The 15,606-nt window shown below is 42.5% G+C and overlaps 1 protein-coding gene across 4 annotated transcripts in view; it reads right to left on the bottom strand.

The window, feature by feature from the left end:
* PALM2AKAP2 (PALM2 and AKAP2 fusion) overlaps positions 1-15,606 on the bottom strand; it is a 658,794-nt gene that overhangs the window by 212,926 nt on the left and 430,262 nt on the right. For 3 of the 4 annotated variants that reach the window (XM_064379031.1, XM_012439051.3, XM_064379027.1), the window contains one exon: positions 9,759-9,860. The exons of the other annotated variant lie outside the window; for it this stretch is intronic. In XM_064379031.1, coding sequence (XP_064235101.1) covers positions 9,759-9,860 — 102 coding nt within the window. The remainder of the gene's footprint in view (positions 1-9,758; positions 9,861-15,606) is intronic. 4 annotated transcript variants of the gene reach the window in all.

The raw sequence follows: 15,606 nt of genomic DNA on the forward strand, positions 1-15,606 counted from the left end.
GCCCATAATAGCATTCCCACCTGTTGTCTTCTTTTTGTTCTGTTGCTACTACTCCATGTGAGACACTCATTTCCTCTTCCCTAGATTGTTGGAAGAGCTTCCTACCTGGTCTCCCCATCCCCATGCCCCTGCCCCTCAGTCTTGTATCATCTCTATTTCATCCCAAATCCCGCTGCCAGTCTGCGGTTGCTAAGGCCAGCTCTTTCCTGTCCTATAGACTCTTGTGACACCTCATACTTCCAAATTGGTTTCCTCATAGGCTTCCTGGATGAAAAGAAACTGTGCATCAGGCCCACAGAACCAGCAGGCTCCAGGTGCCCTTTATCTGGATGTGCCACAAACACATCAAACTCAGCAGCTTCCAAACTGACTCCAGTTTCTTCTATCAAAACTATTCCCCAGTCTCCATGACAAATAACACCAGCACTGCTAGCTAGTCTCTCAAGCCAGAGGCCTGAGAATCACACCTGACTTGCTCTTTTCTTCCTACTTTCTCATAGCCACTCACTGACAGTAAATAATTCTACTTCAGGTATATCTCATCCGTCTCCTCACCATCATTTCTATCACCAAGGTCTTGGTCCAGGCCCTCCTCTGCTCTCTGCACAACAGCCTTGTTTTTGATTTTACCTAACACTTCTGTCTTCTTGCTGTAGTCCAGGAGACTGCAAACTGTGGCCAGAGGGCCAAAGACAGCCTGACCCTGTTTCTGTATGGCCAGAGGAGCTAAGAGTAGTTTTACATTTTTAAAGCGTTGTTTAAAAAAAAGAAGAAGAAGAAGGGAAGGAGGAAAAGATGGAGAAAGGAAAGGGAGAAGAGAAAGAAAACAACGAATGTGCAACAAAGACTATATGGTCCACAAAGTCTAAAATACTTAAAATCTGGCCATTTGTACAAAAATTTTGCCGACCTCTGCCAGCCTGTGCTCCACCCTGCCCACAGTTACTTGAGTCATAAACCTTCTGTTGGTTCCTTGTGTCTTTAGAGGATAAACACCAAACTTCCCAGCATGGCATATAGTTCCCTTCAGCATGTATCTGCAACCTTTCTTTCTAGCCTTGTCTTGCAGTTCCTCTCATTCTTTACACATTGTGGTCATAACAACTTCTCACTATTCCCAGGACACTCAACTTCCTCCCATGGCTGCTCGTCCGTGTACCTACTGTCCCTCTGCCTAGATAGCCCTCTGTCCCTCCTGCAGACTCCTAGAGATCTAGCCCACATGTCTGGTTATCATTGCCTTGAGTCCCTACCTCTTTCTGAATAAGTCCCCAACTATGTTAAGAAGATCCAAACTATCTTTTCAACCATATGTTCTAGTGCTTCTTTTCCCCTTAGCACGATTAAATAACACCATCTCAGACCTAAATATTTCCTGCTTTTGTTAAGATTCCCTTCTCCTGAAATGTCTTTGTTTTGAGTTTCTACATATCCAAATATGGCCCACTGATTAACACCAAGGTCAACTGCCTCCTCTTCCATAAGCTTTCTTTGATCCTTCCATCTCGAAGTGATCCCTCTTTTTAAAAAATTCTCTCAATACTTTTTCTAAACTCCTCTGAAGGCTCTTAACATGTTCTACTCAGTTGTATAATTATTTGTGGGAATGTTTCATCAGCTTCGTAGATTTTTAGGATCTTTGAGGGTTAGTTTCTTGCCCAACATCTATCCATGATGCCCCCTCCCTGTCAGCACCTACCTTAGAGCCATTTGTGTAGTAGGTACCCAATATACACATCTGTGAAACAAAGGCTAATAATTCAAGAGTCTAATACAGTTATTGTAATCTAGTAACAGATATTTTGTATAATATGACACCAATGGAAAGGTACACACAGTAATTAACGTTTGAACTTGTTTGAAAAAATAACAGCAATGAGATTGTTCCATCTGCTTACATAGTAAGATACAATCTGTTCCTGGTTAACACTTAACTAAAAAGTTTACGAAACAAACTCCCATGTTTGATTTTCAACAGATCCATTTCGAAAGTTTCACTTGTTCACCATAAAGATCTCAAGTTTTCTCAAGTGACACAATGGGAGGCCAACCAGTATTTGTCATAGAAGTGCATGGGCACACACAATGACTGTGTATCCAAACAAACATTTATCTCTGTTAGTTCCTGATTTCTCACAAAATGTGCCATCAGAGGAGTAGAATAGGCATTTAAAATTTGCATGAACTCCAAAAGACTGTTCTTAAAATATTACACTTATTTTTAAAAGCACAGTTTGGGATTAAAATATTATATCTTTTCACTATTAACACACTCATGGGACATAGTTATAAATAAGGAAAGTAATAATTACTGTTAGTTTGTAGTGACAATAGCTAATTACTCTGCAAACATTCAGTAATCTGTGAACAAAACCACACATTGGCCTCCAATCAATACAGAATATGGAACAAAATATTTCTATTTTTATATCCATAGGTGATAGGATGAAAATACAAATTATTAACATGGGGATGCTTACAGATGGCCCCCTCCCTCTGCCCACCAATGAGAATGCTGATCATAATTGATCCAACTTTCTCTCATTTTAATCTTTGCCTGTTCTAGAATCAGAGACTGGAAGAAAGGAGAGATGATGATGATAAGTTCTTTGCTGGAAAGGTTAAGTATATCCACACAATACACAGATGAGAAAGAAGGAGTTTAGTGGGAGAGAAAGTAAAAACTGTGAAATATGGACAGAGAAGGAGCATTTTGTGGTGGTAAATGATGCTTCAGAGCAGGTGATATGTGGAGGAAAGAAAAGCAACTATGAGAAGTATTGCTTAATGGAGATATAAATTAGGTCCCTTTTATTTATTTATTTTTTATTTTTTTGAGACAGAGTCTCACTCCGTCACCCAGGCTGGGTTGCAGCTCACTGCAACCTCTGCCTCCCAAGTTCAAGCGATTCTCCTGCCTCATCCTCCCAAGTAGCTGGGATTACAGGCATACGTCACCACACGTGGCTAATTTTTGTATTTTAGATGGAGTTTCATCATGTGGACCAGGCGAGTCTCAAACTCCTGACCTCAAGTGATCCACCTGCCTCAGCCTCCCAAAGTGCTGGGATTACAAGGGTAAGCTACCACGCCCAGCCAAGGTCCCTTTTAATATACTTCAGGAGAAATAAAGAACAGAATACCTTCTTAATGGTTTTCTGGTGTGCAGTTTTAAGCTCTATTTCTTTAAATGTACATGACTCTGGGACTGAACCACATGTGACATGGTTTTATTAGGGTTACATATTTACATTTATATGTTGTACACTATTCTTCCAATATTCCTAGGATATAAGCATAGAATATTTTAAGCATTTTAATATAATTTTATAATAAAATAAACTTAGCTATGTTATGTCACAAAATTCACATTTATTTTTCTAGATAAAACATAAGGCTTCAGAGGAACCACACGATTTTAGCAGGTTCCTTAAGAATGTGATTCTACATTCCTTTCTGCATTCACTCTTTCCTCCAGTAAGGGGAACAAAGGTGAACACTTTGAGAAGCTCTGGCTTAACCCAAAGGCAATATCTAGTCTTCATGGATACATATATGAGAATGTTATCTAGGTCTTTTAGAAAGCCATGCAGGAAGTATGAATGTCTAAATGTCATCTTTATGAATAAGCATTTATATTTTGCTTCAGTTCTCAGCCAATAACATTCAAAAGCATGAACTAGCGTGGATATGAGCCAGTAGAAAATTAAGACATTTTCAGTGCAGTGTCTCGTTTTTCATGCACACAATTTAAAAAACTCTTCTACTTCCTACTGCTGCCTAAAGTTTATACCAAAGACTTCTCAAGCTTATCATGCCTTGATCTGTAACCACAAAGCACAAAGCATACTCTCTAGCCTGCCCTGTCTTCCCTCTACCTTCTCCATGTCAGAAGTACACTACAATTTGTATAATGATGACGGTCAAAGGGCTTGGTGCCTTTGTTCATCTTATTTAAAATATGAGGAGGGAGTGCTGTTGAGGGTGAGGGCTTTCTGGGGAGCCCTGAAAGAAATCTTGAAACATACATGGACATAGAAAAAAGTACTTGAAGGAAAGCTCTTGAAATTTTCCAGGAGGAAGGATCTGGGGAAGGAGGACAAGAAATAGAAGACAATTCAATGGAAGTTTCACTGATAGGTTGGCTGAAATCTGGAAGTATGTTTTTACTAAATTATATATTTAATTATTGATTTCCAAACCTTACATACTGATGACAATGAGATTGGAATATACAAAGCATTTTTGCTACTCCTTCCAAGAAGCCAATGAGACAGTTGAGTAATATGCTGTTTTTATTAAACAGAATAAGAACCAATGTCACCAGCTTCTTTAAAGGGATACAGATGAATGACTGCAAGGGCACTTTGATTTTGGGCCTCCACATTTGGTTTTCTTGGTTCTTGCTTCCCAATAATTCTTTCATCAATAGGGAAACTCCCTGAAGGAGTAGAGACATTCAGTGGAGGTTGAGAATTCCAGTCTCTAGGTTCTGAAAACACTCAGACGTGGAGTGGAGTGTGAGGTTTCTGGGGAAGGTGCCTACATAAAACCCAAGGTGGGAGCTTTGAGGAGAAAAGCTACTTCTCTGCAGGGGCCAGAGAGATGTGTCTGAGGAGGAGAGAATGTTTGGTTCTGATTCAAACTTATCCCCCTGGCTCTACCTATGCTCATGTTGCCTGATGCCTTCACCTTTGGCAGAGATAAAGCAACTGGAAGGGCTGTAGGGAGCCTAGAGAAGGGGGAATAAGAGCAACTGACACAAGCAAGGGGGAAGAGAAATGGACATGAATACATTTGAGAATCAGTCCAAGAGCATATGAAACAACTATTCCAGGAGGATGGAAAATTCAATCATTGATTTAGCCTTCTCCTAGTTTAGTTCCTTTGACTCACTGTGGTTACAAGAGGAGGAACAGGCTGAGAACCCACATCTAAAGTATAAGCACCACATGCCCCACTGTCATTAGTCAAGAAGATGGGAGGAGGGAGAAAGATAGGATCTGAATTCCTACGCAGATGACACCCCATTTGGGGGCTTCATTTTCTCATTTACAATGTAAGGTATCCAGCTTTGATATTTTATGGTGCTGTGAACAGGCTGTGTGGTTCATGAGTTAGTGATGTGTAAAGTAACAGTAGTAGGGAAGTAGACAGATCATAAGTGTCATCCATTGCGGGTCAGGGTCATCTCAGCAAAAAAAAACATCCAGTAGCTGGCATTGTACCTGGCATGTGATAGGCAAGCAATGCACATGCTTGACTTGTTGAATGAACATACATATGGGTAGTCTCATCCCTTCAAGCAAGTGATTATACATATACCTATGTGTTCACACATTCTCTTTGGGTTAGAAATATAAAAATGGCTACTGTGATGTCAATGACAATAAAAAAGAGGAAATTAATTCAGAATGGGTTCTCCCTCTCATCCCAGAGTGCAATCTCTAACTTCAAAAATATAGTTAGATAGAAAGAATAAGTTCTAATGTTCAATAGCAGAGTAGAGTGACTAAAGCCAACAATAATTTATTGTCTATTTCAAAATAGCTAGAAGATTTTTGAATGTTCCCAACATAAAGAAATGATAAACGTTTTGGATGATGGACATCCTAATTACCCTTTTTTGATCATTACACATTGTATGAATGCATCAAAATACCACATGTATGCCATAAATATGTACAATTATTATGTATCAATAAAAAATTGTAACTCCCCCCCCAAAGAAGTGATCAAAAATTTCTTTGAATCGATTGTTTTTCTAAGACACAAAAGTATTAACAAAAATAAGTCAGCAAAGGTGTAATGTTGATGGATAACAAAGGCAAGCCAATTTCCTGTGTCTGATTTTGCTTCTATCTTTTTGGTCAAGAAGGAGAGCTTTCAGTCTGTAAAGTGCCAGAAAGAAAGTGGCAGAAAGGGAAGTGAAACCTAGACAAGCAGAGATTAGAAAATAATAAAGCACTGCAGGGATATAAATGCTGTCAGTACTTTGGGATCAGGGTCTTGGTTCCCTTGTTGAATTTGTCTCAAGAATCTTGAACACCAGGAAAGGCTCTGGAGGCTGACACACAAAGGTCTGAATTTTAAAAATGAGAATGAGGGGATTCTAAACTACAGAGAAGGAGCTTGACATTATGGCTGGCTAGCTAAATTCTAAAGTTAACCTTCAAATAGCAGAGACAACCAAGAGCCAGCATGAGTTCATCAAGCAGAAACTATGCAGATTAATCTCATTTTCTTTTTTGTTCAAGGTCTCTAGAAAGAATAGCAAATTGCATTTGAAAAGACCCAGTGTATTTGGATCATCACATCCCTCACATTCCTGTGGATGACATAGAAACGTGTGCCTTGGGTGTTAAGACAATTATCTTGTTAGTGGTTGAATGATGATACCCCGATTGAGGTGTCGATTGAGGGTTACCAAGGGCCAAGAGATCTCCAATGGTGTGCCACAGGGCTCTGACTTTGGTTCCAACATGCAACAGTTTTAGCAGTGAAATGATGAAATAATAAAAGCCTGCTTTTCAGATTTGAGGGGGTACTAAACTGAGAAGCAAAGTGAGGCTAGGAGGATACCATAATCATGAGCTACAATGACCCTAACAATGGAGAAGAGGGTTTTCTACTTTCAAAACTTGTGAAGCCCTTGATTCAAGTGAAATCTGATGTGGAAACACAACATGTAAACACAAGGATGGAGGAACTGCGCGTGTTTGAAATGGGAGGGAATGTCAGAGCCCAGTCAAATCTCATGACATCGCTCCCCTCCCCACCTTCCTGCTGTGGTTCCTCAGTGCCTCCATGAAACACCCAACATTCTTGAGAGACAATCTAACAGGAAGAAACTTAATAATCATAGCAAATCTACAAAGGACAGAAAAGCGCATAGCTCATGCTTATTTTTGTCTTTTGAGATTAAAGAACAAAAGAATTATGTAGGTTCTTCTATGAATGAGCAGGTGAAGTAGTATATGGATAACTAGGGGAAACAGACTGCACATTTCAACTGAAATGATTCAGAAACAACAATTCTATGGACAAAGGGAGCAAGGTTGAGCAGTGGTACACATGAAATGACTTTGAGGCCTTTCGAAACTGAAGCTGAAAGACCTTGCTGCCAGCAAAGTCAGCCACGTGGTCTGTGGCGTCATGCTCTATTTTGGGGGTGAGCAGCCTAGCCCAGAAGGCATTGGGAAGCTCTGAGCACAACACATCAAGAAGACAAGCAACCAAGTGAAGAGTGTTCAGAAGGGAGGGACAGGGATGGTGGAGGGTGTCTAAAGGCAATCTCATCATCTCAGTGCCAGCTGGAGAGAGCAGGGCTGTGAGCATGAAGGGGATTTAGAGTAAGGATCTGGGAAAAACAGGAAATAATAGACATTTTCCAATACTTGAATATCACTGGATGTGTTCTGAGTAGCTCCAGAGGGCAGGATAAGGACAAGTGGTTGGAAGATGAAGGCAGATAAATGATACCTCCATCAGAGGAAGAATTTCCCAACAGTCAGAACCAACTAGAGATGGAATGGGCAACTTGAAGGGAGATTAAACTTGGATTACAGAGGTGTGTGACTGGGGTTTGAGGATCTTTTCACAGGGCTGCTATGTCAAGGATTCAATGTTTGGATAAAGGATTGGAATAGATGTCTCCTAACTCTGAAAAGCAATGATTCTAAGTAAATTCCCATTTATATGAGTCCCAAATCTTCCAAACTCCAAACAACCAGGATATTTGTCATACTACTTAGTAATGACAAGTGACATTTGTCAAATTTCCAAAAGGACCTGAAGTTATACAAATTTCCAAAAGGACATCCCTAAAGCAAAATGGACTATATCTAGGAGAATTCTAGCGAGTACTCTTGGCTGGTAAGCCACACATGCTCTGTGTAGTCACTGTTAACCATAATTGATTGTGAATCTGAACATCCCATTCCCCAAATGGCCTGGACAAAGGAGTTCCTCGTAACAAATACAATTCCTTCCACAGCTCTGCTTATATGTAGTCCCACAGTAGATGCACTTATGCAAATTAAGTCTTAACTAATCAACAGAAACATATGTAAACTTACTTTTAAAAAGATTCTGATCACACTATACTTTAAAAAATTTATTGGCTTTTAAAATCATTATGTTTTGCAGGATCTTCAAAGATAAAGGGAGCTGGGTTGTGGTAATAATGTGTATTCCTACTTACATAGCACTACAATCACATTCACGTGTTACTCTTGAACTTTATACTCTTTGACTACCCACACTGTTCGAATTCTTTTTCTCTCTCTTAAAATTATTTCTCATACATTGTCCCTACCCTCCCATGAGCTGATCCATATGCTGGATCATATCCCATGTCCTTTGAAGTGCAGGAACTTGTGCAGAGGACCTGAGAAGCTGTTTTCCCACAACTATCAGGAACATCAACACCCAAGTCTCTAAGAAGCAGCAGGAAGGTGTGTGACTCTTAAACACATTTTACCTACATTGACCTCGGAAGTGCACCCCAGAGTACTTAAAGAGTCCAGTGTGAAAGTGACTGCCAGTGATTCCTTTGAAGCATAACTGCAGGGTGCAGGTTTCAGTTGATCCATCCTGTCACTGCCCAGGAAGATGTAGAACTGGCCCCAGATTGACCAGATACCACTTACGGTTCCATCCATCTCTAGGACTCTGTGAGTTTGTACATAAAAGTCATATGCTAAGATATTTACAGAGATGCCCAGAGGATATTTAAATGAGCCAGTGGACATGACAGCTATGTTAATACTTACTTGCCTTTTTATTTTACTTTTGTACTAAAGTAAGGAAGGATTCTTTGCTTCATAAAATATTCAGGTCGGCCTATGTAAAAGATTTCCTGTGGCTTAAACATCCATAATTGTTTTATTTTCTAAAATCTGTCCTATGTGATTTAATTTAAACATACACTTACCTAGAGTATGCAAAGCAGAATCTGACACTTATATTTGAATTCACCTATGTTGTAACTAACCACGCAACCTTGGGCAATTCATTTTTCCATTTAACCGCCAGCCCTCAGCACATTTCTGTGTAGATCATAGGGTAAATCACATTGTTTGCACCCTTCCAGTTCTCATTTCTGAGGCACGTCTGCATTAAGCAGAGTAAAGCATGGTTTTCCCTGTACTCGATAATCACAAAGGTATTATTTTGTAAAATCTCCAATTGTGAGAAATGTTAGCAAGAAACATGTGTTTTTTAAATTGCTTCTTTTCCTCCCTAATATACTGCAGTAGCTAAGAAATAACCCCAGAAATGGGAAGACTTAGGAATATATGTATTTATAATATACAAATAGCTCAATTCCCAAAGGATTCTGTAAAGACACCCATATGCTTTGAAAATATTTCCCACTCAGCTTCCATCATGGATGGCTCTCTCAATTTGTATCATTCCAACACAGAAAACAAAAATCCCTAGAGGCAGAATACACATTAACTTTGAGAATAAACACAGATATAAGGACCATGAACACCAAAGAAAGACTCCCCTGAAGCTGGAGGTGAAATGCTGTATAATTTCCTCAAAACTCCTTTCCATCTGGTCCTCAATTACCCATCTGGGGCCGGTCCCTGTCTTGTGTGGCCACTGTGAAGGCTGCATCTGAGGCTGGGCTGAAGGTGAGGTCCCCCATGTAAGGATAGCAGGGCACCCATCTCATTAATAAAGCTCAGTGAAATGCAAGCCCCTTGGACAAGGCTAGCGTCCAAACCAAAGGGCTCCCCAGGACTTACCAGCCGCTCTGCTGGTCCCGTCCTGCCCAGGTGTTGGTTCTGCTGTTCGTGAACAGAGGATTGGCAGGTCGGGAAGCTGGGAGGAAATGTAATTTACTGCATCTGGTAGCAGAGAACAGGGAATACAATTAGTTACAGTGTTCAGAGGCCCAATGGGTTTACTGCCGAGACAGCAGCTTGTCTGCCCTACATAACGGACCGCAGAGGCAGCCACTGAACAGGAGGATCAGGGTAAACAAAGACGAGCATTTGCCCAGTGACGGGTATTCAGCAGAGTAGCTGAGGCAGGAGGGATCCTGGCCAGAGAGCTCAAGCCCCAGGATGGCTCTACGTATTAGACAAGTCATCAGAAATCTCTAGATTCTAGGAGGACAATGAGTTTGGGGGTGGGGGAGCGGAGATCCAGAAATGGGTTTGTGGGAGCCATTATCAACTTGGTGGGATGGATCAAATAGAACACATCAAACTAGAAATGTACCTTTAACAGTACTGAAAAACAGATCCATTCTCTGAACTGGAAATAAAACTTTCTGTGCCCGATTGTTATGGGGTTCATTCCCTGAACTGGCAATACTGCTTAATGAGCCTGATTCATTCAAAAGACCAATTTTATATGCATTATGACAAATAAAAAGACTTCAAAATTGATCTCATGTTTCCAATACTGTAGGCTGACGTTTCAGCCAGAAAGTCCCGAGATTCTAAATGACAACACCTAGTGAGCCCACCATTAGCCCAGTTGCAGGAAATGCTGCTTTGCAAAAGAAGGAGCCTATCACCTTTGCTTGGGCAAATACCTTGACAAGCCTCTTTAAGGAGGTGAGACCTGGGGGGCATGAACATTAGCAGGCATGCCAAGGTATCAGAGGCAAGGAGGAAACCCCTAAGGTGGGACGAGACGAATCTGGGTGCACCCCAGAGAGAAGTGGGAAAGTGAAAGCAGGAAGATTCCAGAAAGCTGGGCTCCTTGAGATGTGATTCCTTCTTTGCATCACAACCATATCACAGAATCCTGGAACGTCCATCAGTCATCAATGGGTACATCTATTATGTACATGTCTATACTGAATATCCCACAATCGTCTCAAACTCAACATGCATAAAATGGACCTTGTATCTCTGCTCACCTGCTGCTTCTCCTATCCTCTATCTTGGCTCACAAGCACCACAGTTCACCTGAGATCCTCAGCAGCACCCTTCACTCTTCCCTCTCCTGGTATCCAATCCGTTCCATAGCCTCTGCCTCCTCCACGTTTCTCATCACTGTCCCCTCCTCTGCATCCCCACTCGCACTGCTTAAGTTCTAGCAGCTTTCTTTTTCATTTGTTGCTGAAGAGGATTTCAAACAGACACTGGACTAGGCTTAGTTCAGTTTTAGACCAACCAGACCTTTTGCTGACTTGCAAGTGATTCTGAACAATCTAGAATGTATTGACATTAGACCATTATGTTCATAGGCAAAAAGGTAGAGTATCTCTAAGAAAATGGATTTTTCCATATCAAACATTTGGAGAGAAGGAATGAGACAGAAAGATTAGGACAGCAGGACTCAGGGTGGAGTGAGGCTCAGGCTGCCTCCCCTCTTGGATGCCTTACATGTGTTGGAGCTTGGATCCTGGATAAGCAGATGTGGTTGAAGGCCCCTCTCGCTGCAAGGAAGGAAACTGAGCCTTTGAGATGATGGTGGGCTGGGAGCTGGCTGAAAAATAGCCTGCAGAGACCCCCTGAAGACGGTTTTGGATTTGAGCCAGGGGCTGTGAGTGTAGCCACATGTCTAAAGTTGTGCATTATTCTCCATGTTGAACTGCCCCTCCATGATTCTTAGGTTGCAGACTTTTCTTTCCTTTAACTCCTACTGTGGAAGGCTGTGGGAAGGGTCTGTGCCCCAAACCAGCACAAGGCAGAACTAGAAAGAGCATCAGCTTGAGGTCAGTGGTCCTGAGGGGGTAGGGGCAGGTGAGTGTCAATGGTCTATGGGAAGAATGAAGCAGTAATCTAGGACTAGAGGTACAGTTTAAGAGAGAAGGGATGACCAGAGCATATTTCCAGAACTTCCAAGATTCACTGATAATTTTCAGAAGTCTGTGGAATTGGGATCTTGGTGAATTTGACTTTCTGCATTTAAATCAGATGGAGGCTGGAGCCCAAGTGAGATCTCATGGACTGGTCACATGTGTGTATGCATACCGAACGTTTTTCTCATGGTCACATGTGTGTCTGCATATTGAACATCTTAGCATAAAAAAAAAAAGCCTACTCACAGACAGAGAATTCTCCATCTGAAAGAACATGTGATTCCCAGGGCTTATGTCTCGGCCTCCTCCAGAAAACAGTTCCCTGCCAGATGTGAGTGGATGATGAAGTTACCTTTGCCAGATGTTTACTGGCTACAAGTTTGAAGGCTACAGCTCTTGGAGGGTTGGGATACATGGCTTCTGTTAAGAGATAAGGGAATGGGCTAGGCATAGTAGCTCACACTTGTAATCCCAGCACTTTGGGAGGCCGAGGGAAGCAGATCACAGCCCACCCAACGAGGCGAAACCCCGTCTCTACTGAAATGCAAAAAGCAGTTGAGCCTGGTGGTGAGTGGTGGTGGTCCCAGCTATTTAGGAGACTGAGGCAGGAGAATTGCTTGAACCCGGGGTGGGGGGCCGGCGGGGGCAGGGGGAGGTTGCAGTGAACCGAGATCATGCCACTGCACTCCAGCCTGGGTGACAGAGCAAGGTCCTGACTCAAAAAAAAGACAGAGAGAGAGATAAAAGAGTGGAGAATGGGGCATCAGAAAGAGGACAGAGCAGCCCCCTCAATATATTATTAAGTACTAAGGTTATATAGACGGATGTGAGTGGTTTGAGAGACCAGCACAAAGCGTAACAAACAGGCCTGCCAAACCTTAATGGGAAAAACTTCTTCAGGTGGCCTCAATCAATAAGCTGCCCTCTTCCTGCGGAAGTCAGAATGGTCTATCACTGTTCTCCCCACTGCCAGAGAAGGTGGAAAATAGTCACTTATAGCGTAGAAATTGAAGAGGAGTGCTGCTGCTCAATTCTAACCCAGATGAAATATTTACAGTAGCTAGGGAGAATCTTAACAGCTAAAGCCAGAGAAACAAGATTGATGAAAACACTTCTTTTTTTTTGAAATGGAGTTTCGCTCTTGTCACACAGGCTGGAGTGCAATGGCACAATCTCGGCTCACCGCAACCTCCGCCTCCTGGGTTCAGGCAATTCTCCTGCCTCAGCCTCCTGAGTAGCTGGGCTTACAGGCACGCGCCACCGTGCCCAGCTAATTTTTTGTATTTTTAGTAGAGACAGGGTTTCACCATGTTGACCAGGATGGTCTCGATCTCTTGACCTCGTGATCCACCCGCCTCGGCCTCCCAAAGTGCTGGGATTACAGGCTTGAGCCACCGCGCCCGGCCAGGAAAACACTTCTTAAAACATAACTTAGGCTGGACGCTGTGGCTTACGCCTATAATCCCAGCTACTCGGAAGGCTGAGGCAGGAGAATCACTTGAACCTAGGAGATGGAGGTGCGGTGAGCTGAGATCGCGCCACTGCACTCCAGCCTGGGTAACAAGAGCAAAACTCCATCTCAGTAAATAAATAAATAAACAAACAAACAACACATAACTTATAGGCAACTGAAGATTGAGGTTTGTCAATAATTGGTATGAAGGTTTTGATGTGGGAAAGGCTCTAAGCCGCCACAGACTGGTATGGGATGGGAACCTAAGAAGATTAGTTATCTTACAGCAAGGACTGTGATAGACCCAGGGCAGACATTTTCCTTTGCCTGTTCTGGCCAAGAGTTTTACATCAGCCCCCTTCCCAGTGGGTAAAGAACAGAATTAGCACCAGAGATATACGATATGCAATTTATAGATGTATAAGGCATTATGCCTAAGACAGTGAAAACAGCCCATCCAATAGATGAGGGTTCTGCTATGCAACAACAGTGTGCATTGGCGGGGAGGAGAGGGGACATCAGAATATATATGACCAGGAGATTCTACTCAAGAGTAGAATAAAGTTGCTCTTCATTGCTCAGGCTATCATGTAATCAAAAGCCACTGGTGATCCAGGAGTACTGTACCTCTATTTCCTCTGCCATGCATAGGGGGACACAGTTAGGGTACCTGAGATGGAGTCATTACACACACAGACACCAGCAGCTATCTCACGGCACATCGTAAGTTGGGATGCTTTTGCTGCTTATCTGCAGTGTCCGTATGGTTATATAATCCTAACTGGACCTGGATTCTGCAGTCTACATGCATCAGAAATTAACTGTGTTTCTTAAGGCATCATTGTTCTATAATAATAATTTGTCAGTTTTTTGTAGCAAGTTGGTTGATTCTAAGAGGGTCTTGGCAACTTGGGTCCTTTGAAACTGGAGAACGAGAATATAAAGAGACATCCCAAAGTCCCTCAACTGGGATGTCACCACAGTGTGGCTTACACATCAATCACATTCTGGGATACACGTGTTCCCTCCTTCAAACTTCTTTGCTAATAGATGTGGTGTGATAGATAAAGAAGTCACCCAGGGTTGGCGATAACCACAGATGGCAGGAACTATAATCCAGGGTGACAGGTAAGACCACGGAAATTCCTCCCTGGCCCATTTCCCAAGAAGTGGTATCCTAACACTTTTGCATCCTCATAAGCCTGATCTCACCCATCCTGGAGGACAGAGTGTGAGGGCAATTTTCCCTGCAGGCTCTTTTCAGTTATGATTAGGTTTCTTACCACCTCTATGAACGGCTTAGGTGGATGGGTGAAAATAATGGGAAGCAATGCAGAAGAAAATGAAAGAAGTCTGAGGTAAAAATGAAAGAGGTGGTGAGGGTTTGTGACGCGGCTGCATTTTTGCTTGTTAACAAGTCATAGAGTATGACAGGTCTCCATGCCCCACACAGACTTCTCAGGAACATGACATACAGGCTTGTTCCTTTTCCTAGTTATCAGAGGGATGTCTAGGGAAACTTCTGATTTGAGAAGGGAAGGGAAAAAAGAAGTGAAAGCATAAAAGGGCAACACGCGCTCTGTGGGTACATGACTGTGGGTCAGTGTCCCACACTGCATCCCAGCCTGACATGCTCTGTATTATTGCTAATTGTGTGGCATGTCTCAGGTCTTCCCAGACTCAGTGAAGCCTGCCATCTTCCCCATGCTGTACCCACAATTCCCCAACGCCACTTCCTCAATCCGTGCCCCACCCGCAAAGCAGAGAACAAGTATCCTAACTTGGCCACACCATAGAGAGTTCCTAGAACTATTGTAGGTCCCGCTTTTCCTGGAGTGCTTGCTGGCTTGGACCTGAGTTGGCCTCTGCCTACATGCACTCAGAACATGGAGTTTAATTTAGTACCTTCCTAAAGACCAACTGGGGAGACAAAATCCAGGTCTCCTGCCTTTTACTTGCTAGGGGGCAAAAAAATCACAGTCCTTTTTTTTTTTTTTGGTTTTACAGGGGCAAAGTCAGAACTATCCTTCATGCAAATACCTTTGACTAATCCAGAAAAACACATTTTTAAACTTTTCCCCGTATATTTCCATATGGCACTGGGAAAACACCGAAACCAACTCTTACTCTGGCGCCTGATCATCTTCCTAGTCTAGAGGCTGACCTTGTTTGTTTGTTTGTTTTTGATACAAGACCTCGCTGTCACCCAGGCCAGAGTGCACTGGCGTGACCATAGATCACTGTAGCCTTGAACTTCTGGGCTCAAGGGATCCTCCCACATCAGCCTCCCAAAGTGCTGGGATTACATGCCTGAGCCACCAGATCCAGCCCTAGAGTGTGACTTTCTAGGAGCCAGGCGAGCAGGCAATATCTGGTCCTT

The sequence above is a fragment of the Aotus nancymaae genome, unplaced genomic scaffold (assembly GCF_030222135.1).
Source record: "Aotus nancymaae isolate 86718 unplaced genomic scaffold, 86718_ANA_hifiasm-v0.15.2.pri h1tg000003l, whole genome shotgun sequence".
NCBI lineage: Eukaryota > Metazoa > Chordata > Mammalia > Primates > Aotidae > Aotus > Aotus nancymaae.